The sequence below is a fragment of the Poecilia formosa genome, unplaced genomic scaffold, assembly GCF_000485575.1.
Source record: "Poecilia formosa unplaced genomic scaffold, Poecilia_formosa-5.1.2 Scaffold17, whole genome shotgun sequence".
Lineage (NCBI taxonomy): Eukaryota > Metazoa > Chordata > Actinopteri > Cyprinodontiformes > Poeciliidae > Poecilia > Poecilia formosa.
The window spans coordinates 633,882-643,608 of record NW_006799956.1 but is presented as its reverse complement, the minus strand read 5'-3'; the positions used below and the strand labels follow the sequence as shown (position 1 = coordinate 643,608).

At 40.7% G+C, this 9,727-nt stretch overlaps 1 protein-coding gene across 2 annotated transcripts in view; it reads left to right on the top strand.

The window, feature by feature from the left end:
* The first annotated feature begins 1,157 nt into the window (after positions 1-1,157).
* gxylt1a (glucoside xylosyltransferase 1a) overlaps positions 1,158-9,727 on the top strand; it is a 10,977-nt gene continuing 2,407 nt past the window's right edge. The window contains exons 1-7 of one of the 2 annotated variants that reach the window (XM_007546679.2): positions 1,158-1,635; positions 2,076-2,171; positions 3,696-3,879; positions 4,268-4,399; positions 4,499-4,750; positions 5,181-5,304; positions 5,441-5,613. In XM_007546679.2, the coding sequence (XP_007546741.1) occupies positions 1,421-1,635; positions 2,076-2,171; positions 3,696-3,879; positions 4,268-4,399; positions 4,499-4,750; positions 5,181-5,304; positions 5,441-5,613 (1,176 nt within the window). In that variant the 5' untranslated portion in view covers positions 1,158-1,420. The remainder of the gene's footprint in view (positions 1,636-2,075; positions 2,172-3,695; positions 3,880-4,267; positions 4,400-4,498; positions 4,751-5,180; positions 5,305-5,440; positions 5,614-9,727) is intronic. The other variant, XM_007546680.2, reaches the window with a different exon arrangement.

The window sequence follows — 9,727 nt, the reverse complement described above, 5'->3', positions numbered from 1 at the left end:
TGCACACAATAATTAGGTCATGGTGGAAATGTGATTTTTTTTTTTTTTTGTTTTGTTTTTTTCTCAACATAACTTGCACTTGTTGCCAATCCTGTGTTAGTAACATTTATTTTGCATTATTTTCATGTTGGTGTTATAACACTGTTGGTTACCTGCCTTTTCGGCACACATTTTATGCCATTGAATGCAATAAGTTTTACCATCTAACATCTAAATACAATTTTACTAAGCAAGCTTTGCCCTCAGTTTGTAGAGACAAGTCTGATTTAATCTATAGAATGGTTTATATTGAATAAAATGAATTGTAGATATATTAAAGTTTTTGTTTTTTTTAAATGGAAGATTTCTAATTACCTGTGATGTGTCTGTTTGGTACTTGCATATCTCCTTGTTCAGCAGTCATCTTCAAGCTTTGCAGTTTACATTACATTTCTTAACACCTGTACTTCACAGTTAAAAATTCTGCTCAAGTTTTATGATGCATAAGCCCTGTCTACTTAATGTAAAGTAATGTCCAATCGAAGGTTTTGGGAAGATTCACAAAGTGTGGCATTTAGCTGGGTTCAGTGCTTTAACTTTTGCCTTACAGTGGCATATTCAGAACATGGGTAAGAACTGTTGCATTATTTTGTTTCGTTATATCCGAGATGTCAGAAGTGTCCTAAGGTAATAAAAATAAAGTTAAAGGCTAAATGGTTGCTCGGCATCTTTTCAGATTTTTTTTTTTTAATAGCGTTCTCAAGATCCCAGTCATCAAACTGTGGCTTTGTGGTCACATTTCCAGACTATGTAGGTCAGTTGCCAATCTTCCAGCTGTTTTATGAATGTTGGTATACTGATGTCAGTTCTAGGAAAGTCATGCAACCTTCACCTGGAGTCTATATTAAACTGTAGAAGAAGGTCTCCATTTGTTCTGACCTGATAACAGGAAGAAAAAAAAACTGTCTCCCTAAGCACTGGTCCCTAAACAATATTCAGGCAGAAACTAGAAACCTCTAAGCCTGAGGTTTAGGACTGTGAGGAAGTGGGAAAAGGAGTAAAAACAAAAGTTACAGATCTGCATTAAGTTTTTACAACATCTGTGCGGAAACCTCACGTGAAACGGAAGTCAAAATGTAATGTTTACTAGCAGAAAGGTTGGTCCTGATTCTGATATTAGTAAACGTTGGCTAACCTTGTGTATAGTACACATCTTATGGAGGTCTGTGTGTACAAAGTTTGGCGTTGGCACTTGGCAGACGGTCCTTGTTAACAGGCAGGAACACGTGTGACAGAGGTGGGCGGAGCGGAAAACTGTAAACACCAACTACCGCTCACTTCTACTAGCTATGACTTGACTGCTATAGCCGCTAGTACCACACATGGTACCTAGCTAGGATCAGAAAAAATGTTTTTTATTTGCACATAACTGAAGCGCAAAATGCGATGCTATCTACACGCTTATCTCCTGTGCACGGTATTTACATTCTTCTCCTTACTGTATGTGTACAGTCAGCTTGCCTCCACCTTGGAGGACAGGGACGAGCGGTCTGGAGGAGGCAGGATATCCGGCAGGAGCAGTCATGACGCCGGGCACGCTCTCAGGAAAAGACCAGGACTATTAGGCCTCCGGGACCGAGAGTGGGGACAGAATAGGTACCTTTTTGCAAGCCGTGACTTTTTTGTGTGTGACGATTAACGTCATTCGTAACAGTGAGCTTTAGATGTTAGTTAATCCTCCTAGTGTTTAGTTACTGACTTAGCTCATTAACTAATAAGATAATGCTTAAAGTTTACAAGTCGTACAGGTACATTTTCAGTTATATATTCGTTGCCAGTTTGCGTATATACTCGGAAAGTTCGTGGTTATGCATGTTTTATATTAAATTAGCACTAGTGCTAACATTGTAATTGACAGGCTTAATGTGACTTCTAACTACCTCATTAACGTCAGCTTAATGCTGGATTTAGCGGACAACCATCTGTTAATGAACTTTAGAAGATATTTCAGCAACAATCTGATCTCTAAAAGCTATGTTCAAGAAGTTGATTACTAACTAAAGATCACAAAAAGACCCATGTTCTTATTCTGTCAGGTGTAAATCACTGTCAGTCTCTTACTGGAATCCATATTGGAGACCACCTGCTGATGATGTTTGTGGAGTGAACTGCTTATTGGAATCACCTCTTGGGTATGATTTGATTTTGTGAACATCTAAGATTATTAGTGATCAATTTTAGAATGAAGAAAGTCACCCAGCCATGTCCAGCTTTCATACTGTTCCCTGTGATGATTCTTGAATTACCGACTGTCACAATACTGTGTACTTGTGGGTTTGGTTCCATGAATCACATTGCTAGTCAATGATTGTTAAATATTCTTCAACACAGCAAAATCTTATCCGTGCACGGTTATTATATGAGCTAACATCCATTACAATGAGATTCATCATAATTTGGTTAGTCACAGCCTACCCCCTCCCTATTTCAGAGATAAATCGTGGGCTTGATTTTCTCTGTTACTCATTTCTGAAGGGATCGGTACAGTGCCTAGTGTATTATTAATCGTTGAATGTTTCCACATGTTGTCATGTCACCGACAGAAACTTCAATGTCTCCTACGTAATGAGCAATGTAGTGCATAAAATGAGACACGAAAAGCTGGTTGTTAACGCGGCATACATTTGTGTTCAGCCTTCCTGAATCACTAGTTTCTTGAACCTCCTGTTGCTACTGTTAATTCTTCAGGTTATGTCTGTACTCTAGACCTTTGCTTAGTCCTTTTTGCAAAAACTATTTAGGTTCCCCCGGATTAGACAGAGAGTATCTCAGAATGTCAATTTTCAATTTGTCATCCAAATCTTCAGTTTGATTTAGGTTTGGTCTTTGACAGGACCTCTCTAACACAATTTCCTCCAAACCACTGCATTGTAGCTTTGGCTGTGTGTTTAGGGTCGCTCTAATGCTGACAGGAGACTCTCCACCCCAGTCTCAAGTGCTTTTCTTTTTGGCCTTTATTTCATAACCCCGCTTTAGATTTCTCCTCAACTTTATCACTTACAGTATCCTTTTCCTGTGTTCACTCTTCATGAGGCATTTTGTTCAATAACGTTCTCTCAAAAAACTTCAAAGGCCTTCAGGAAACTAAATAGGATTGAATTACACACAGGTGCACTCTGTTTATTAGCCACTTGTGAAGGGAATGGGTTCGACTTGATTCTTTTTAGGGGTGTCAGATTATAAAGGTAGAAATTTTTGAAAACAATGATGTACTTTTTTGTGTTTATCTGTCCAATAAAATCTGAAGAAAGTACATTGAAGTGTGGGTTTGAAATGTGACAAAATGTGAGAATGACAAAACGGTGTTAATATTTCTTTAAGGCACTGTTAATCGCTCTAGGTCTTTAGGTTTCTCTCAATTTAGTCAGTATTTGTATTATTAAATGCAAATTTGAGGTTGTGCATGTTCAAGTTTTCACATAAATAGAAAAAACCCTACATTTTCCTTAAATTGCTTGTAAATAAATTACTTAATTTCTTTTATAAGGAGAACTTTTACAACGCAACCATTAACTCTTTCACCACTCCTGGGTGGGTTGTGGCATTAGCTAAGCTGAGGGTTTTGGTTATTGCGTTGTTGTAAATGCCCTGCTTAATCTTTTCTGCTGCAAAATGACTAAACGTATGACTGATGTAATCATTGTCTTGGCTGTCAGTGAGAAGTTGAGCTCTGCTACAAAAGAACCTAAAAATGACAGAAGTCACCTGGCCGTGGTGGCCTGCGGCGCCAGGCTGGAGGAAACTCTCACCATGCTGAAGTCTGCCGTCCTCTTCAGCAGAAAGCCTGTGCACTTCCACATCTTTGCCGAGGATGATCTGCATGATGGCTTCAGAAATGCTGTAAGTGTGCGACCGTACAGCGGGGAAACTTTCAAACTCCTGGATTTGCCCCAAAAACCTTTACGACCCTGAGACGGGAGCGCATTTTCAGTGTAGATTTAATTGTTGAACTAAAAACAAATCTTAGAAGACGATCATCTGTCGTTGTTTTATTGTTTTATTCCTCCGTTTGTGTTTCCTGATAGTGTGGGATAGTTTAGTGGATTATTGCTCTGCGAACGGGCATTGGTGTTTGCAGCAAAACTCAAACTCAGTTGTCTTATTTCTGGATGTTCTTTGCTTCTCCAGTGGTTTTTATGAAGGTCTTTTTAAGTTTAAAACACTTTAAAATGAGACATTCGAAGCACAGTAACGGACAGATTTCTGTGTCCTATTTTCATCCGTCAAGTTGGAAATGTGGCCCGTGGCAGTCCGGACAACATTTACATTCACCATCTATCCAATCGCGTTTCCCGAGGAGAATGCAATCGAGTGGAAAAAGCTCTTCAAGCCTTGTGCCTCTCAGAGGCTGTTTCTGCCGGTAGGTCTAAAGACGTTTTAATCAGAAGATATTCATCAGAAATTCTTTACTGTTTTAGAAATTCTAATATTGTTTCCTGTTTGTTTTTTCCTTCTCCAGCTAATACTGAAGCAGGTGGATTCTTTGCTTTATGTAGACACAGATATTATTTTTCTGCGTCCAGTGGAAGACATCTGGGGCCTACTTTCTCAGTTTAACGCGAGCCAATTGGCTGCCATGGCACCGGAGCACGAGGAGCCTCGTATTGGCTGGTACAACCGTTTCGCTCGTCACCCTTACTACGGCAAGACAGGCGTCAACTCAGGGGTCATGCTCATGAACATGACGCGCATCAGGGAAAAATTCTTCAAGGTAAAGACTGCGATACCTACCGTCATCTGTAGAAATATTGATCGATATTATTGAAGTATTTATTGGAAGCGTTGGCAGCAGTCTGTTATGCTATTGATTTATGCTGCTAATTTCTGGCCTCAGATGGTTTGAATATGGTTATGTGCTTGTTCAAACAGTTAATGACTGAAAAAGTGTCAAATAATATTTGAACAAAATACCATTTCCAGTGGTTGTGCTGCAGTACTCGGATCAAACAGTTGAGGTCACTCTTGTACTTTTGCTTTAAATCCCTTCAGCTTGCACAGGTTTCTGCAAAACAACTTCCTTGATGTAAAAATGACTTGAGAAAAAGACTGACTTGCCTGAAAAGCAGATTTGTTGGTTTCTTGACGTAAATTGATATAAATTCTTGGGTTGCTGTGATTTTTTTTTTTTTCCGTCGCTTTAGAGTGACATGACAGCTGTAACGCTCCAGTGGGGGGAAATTCTGATGCCTCTTCTTCAAAAGTATAAACTCAATATCACCTGGGGGGACCAGGATCTTCTTAACATCATATTTCATCACAACCCTGGTAGGTGCGGCCTTATTATTGTATTGTTTATTGTATCCCATACGTTGGAGTTTATGTTGTTTGTTTTGTAGTAGACTGTTATTAAAGAAGCAAGTTTATGCCTTTTTTTTTCTTTTTTCATTTTGTTCCTCTGCAGAAAACCTGTATGTGTTTCCCTGCCAGTGGAACTACCGTCCCGACCACTGTATCTACGGCAGCAACTGTCAACAAGCTGAAGAAGAAGGTGTCTTTATTCTCCATGGTAACAGAGGAGTTTATCACAACGACAAGCAGCCTGCTTTCAGAGCTGTCTACGAGGCAATCAAACAGGTAGAAAGACACCATTACAGTAAAAAAAATAAATAAATAAAGTCATAAAAATCATGATGGAGCAAAAAAAAAAAAAATCCTGTATAAGGTGAAATGAGTTGAAATTCTACGGCTCTGTTTTCTTAGAGAGCAGTTGCATGCAGTGGCAGTTTTTGATATGTCCTGGAGGGCTGTCAAACGCACTCAATAAAGAAAAAAAAAACGATGTTGGGCTCCAATAAACCCATTGCAGCGTGACATCACAAGCATCAGCTCCACCCTTCATTCTCCCTCTGGTTGGGAACAGAGTCGCACTGCTGCGTTAAAGAAACTCAAAGAGAACTCTGAGAAGGGAATGAAAAACCGAGGGGAACGCTTTTCTCTCTTGGGGTCCGTTTGAAGCTTTAGAAAATCTCCTAAGGGCCAGCTGGTTGGAGCTGCTGCTTCTCGCTAGCCCGGGTCCCAGTGGCCTCCACGGTGAGCCAGTCTGCTTTAGATTTTAAATGTTGGGCCTTTTTAGTAATAATCATCTGTAAAGTTTACTCTCAAATGCAACGTTCAAAGCTGCATTTTTACCGCAGTAATTCAAACGCACTAAAGGAGGGGGGAGCGCAACCCAGCTTGCTTATTATTATGCATTGCATTTACTTGCAGTTGGATAACTGATATGTGCTAATTTCAGCACAAATTGAGATGGTATGTTGGTTCACACGCCACAGTGTGATTAAGTGTAGTCATATTTTTACTGTTCCAACCCCAGTAAGTAGATTTGTCCGTCCATTTATCTATGTAGCAAAAATAGTTTTTATGAAGCAGAAGACCTAGCATCGAACAGATCAGTGTTCGATGATCAGAGCGCAATGCGTGCAAGAACCACCACTGATCGTGTGTGTGTGTGTGTGTGTGTGTTTGTGTGTGTGTGTAAACTATTTGTAAAACCGTTTTGCTAGTCATTTTCTTATCAATACGCCCTTCAGGCTGTGCTTTTTTATTACGGATGCATCCGCCCGCCGGGGCAGAATCAATATTCTGCTAAATATTTCCTTTATTATATTTAAGTTCTCCAAAGAAAGGGGAGGCACATCTTCCCAGATTCACCCGCAGCAGTGGCTGCATCTGTCAAGCGACAACATCAGACGTCAATTGCACAGTTTGATTCGCCTTTTAAAACGAAAGGTTAAATATACATTATTTTTACACCTTCTGCCGCCGAAGGCAGCTTTGTGATGTGTGAACATAGACAGGTGTAATTTAACCGGGAAGCACAGCTGCTGTCCCACGGGGTGTGTTGTAATCTTTCCTGTTTCGCTTTGTGTTGCGGGATCTCGGATGGTCACAGCAGCAATATAATCTGGAAGGATCCAGCTGGGATACACAGCAGTGAGAAATGAAAGAAGACAGGAAAAATGAGCTCATTCTTCGCTCTGCAAAGGAGGACATAGCTCGTTTTTTTTTTTCCTCACTACCTCACACCATAGGCAGCGTCTGCTACAAGCGACCTCAAGGTACGGCGTGCGCTGAGCTGAACTTTGCGGGCAAAGCAGTTGGAGCTCAGCTGTTATATTTTGCTTGCAGTGGTGGTCAGGAGCAGGTGAGGCTAGATGAGGCGAAACGCATGTTGTCATCCGTTTCTGCGAGAGATGAGACGTGATGGAGCTGCCGCCTCACACGCGCCGAATGTCTTTTGTTTTGATGGGAGTTGAAAACAAGACTCCATTTCAAGGACGAAACGGAGGACAAACACTTCTGGAATAGCAGTGGAATAGGTAAAAATAAAAGATAAAATCAAACTTTATTAATGGTATGTTTTGAGGTTTTTTTTTTAGTTTTTTTGGGGGCGAGTGGGAGTTAAGGCTGTTATTGCATTAAAAAAAATGAAACAGCCACAACAGCATAATGGTTCCATAAAATATATTTTAATTTGGCTTTGCCAAATAAGACCTAGGTTCCAGTTAGGAGGTCCATATGAGCTGTGTACAGAATGTCCCATTCTTATTCCCTTGGAGATGCTTCAAATCATAATCTGATCAATTTAATCTGATTACTTTTTATGTGCCCCCCTGCCACATCAATGTTTGATCAGTCCATAACCTGCATCATATCCATATCCCTCAGAGCACAGAGCCTCACTTTGGCTTCTGCCTCTCCATAAAAGCTTTTCCCGCCCACAGCCACCCCGTTTTGCACTGTCAGCTGTGAGCCGAGAGCATCCAGTGCAAGGCGTCATGAAAACGGTGTTAAAGCTCACAAACGTCTCCAGAATAGGAATGATATCGCATTCCCCTCATTTTAGCCTTGTTTTAGTAACAGCAGGGTGAAAGTGCTTTTGCAATCAAGCAAAAGATTCCTGATTAATTGTCGATATCATGACCAACTTCATGTCTTTAAGGTTGTGACGTGTTGGATCAGATGGTTATCAAATGGACAGTTGGATATTTGAGCTTGTTTATATGGAAGTTTGACATGAAAAGCCACACTCGTGCGCTCACAGTTTGTGTTTTTGAAATTCATTGAAATAATTTCCGTCTGGAACAAAAACGGGTAAACTTACAAAGACTGGCATGGTGACATCCTTACCATTTGTAGAAGGTAGGAGACAAAATCTACACAATTCAAAAACTGAATTTAAGATCTGCAGACCATAAGAATATGCATCATTTTCATTCTCCTAGAATATAAGTTATGGTCAGCATAACCCTTGTGTCACATTCATCGGTTCAAACATATATATTTTGTTTGGCTTAGCAAACATTCGTCGTATTGACCACCCTGCTTTAACCCTATGATCTCAAAGGCTCAGCACATTCCACATCCCGAGTAAGGAAGTAAATTGGCCTGAAGTCTCTCAGTCTCTCTTTATTGTTGCTCTTTTTCGATCCCTCTTCGTTGATTTGAGCTCACTGGTCAACCTGCGGGCAGCAATCCATGGGAAGACGGGAGGAGCAGCGTCATTAGGCGGGCTCCATCCATTACCAGGACAGGCCTTACCTGGCCACTATCAATGCAGGCAATGTTCTCAGCCATTAAGTAAACGAGCAGGCTTCATTATGAGGCACTCGGCCAGCTCCATCAGTCTCTCCAGCAGCAGAGAGGCACGCACTGCTCATATTAGAGTCCTCGGATTTTAGGGTCTTTGTGGAAGGAGGAAAAAAAAATAGCTTAATTCATCAAGTAAAAATTGTTCTTTGTTGCAAAATTATCCCATTAGTTCAGAGAGAACCACAAAGCTTTCCGTCCTTTGTTTCCCTCATTGTATCTCGGAAGTTTATTATCCGCCCTTCTTTCTCCAGTTCCCTCGGCACCCTCCCACTTTGTTCCCACTCGTTCCTTTGAGAACAACATCCTAAAGCCCCGTGTGGACGGTTCTGGGAGGAACTCCTATTTCCATCTCGCCAAGAGCTCCTTAGTCAGCCCTGCTCCCAAGGCAGGCTCTCTCAGTCGGCAGAGGAGCTTGCAATAAAGGCCACTGCCATTACCGAGCCACGCTCACTGAAGAGTTGTAAAATTTTTAGTGCTGATGCTAGTTTGAGACATCATGATGGCTGTGTGGACAACGCAACAGCCACATCCACATAAAAATCGATAGGCGGCCGTTAATGGCACTATATTGCCTGCCGCACTTTATGAAAAATAATAAAGAAACAGTTTTGAGTAATGCGATGCTTCGCCAAACTGGAGTCAAATAAGACGCTGTAAAATACTTGTTCGTTTTTATTTACTGGAGCTATAAACAATTGCTTCTCCTCAACGTGAAAGTGAAAGGCCAGGATCTTTATCTTGTCACACTAGATGGCAGGAACCTTGGTTTCCCTCGACTAGCTGGAAATCTGGAAGTTTTATCTCTGCTGTTGGACTCAGACGGCGAGGAGGAAGCACATTAGAAATGCTGCAGATGTTGCTGTGTCTCATACTGCCGTACTTTACTAACTATTTCTGTTCTTGTGATAGATATTCATAATCCACGTCCAATGTTAGTTGAGATATGCAAATTAATCCATGTGGATGCATTATTATTTTGTATAAGCCAACACATAAAACAATATCTATCTATCTATCTATCTATCTATCTATCTATCTATCTATCTATCTATCTATCTATCTATCTATCTATCTATCTATCTATCTATCTATCTAT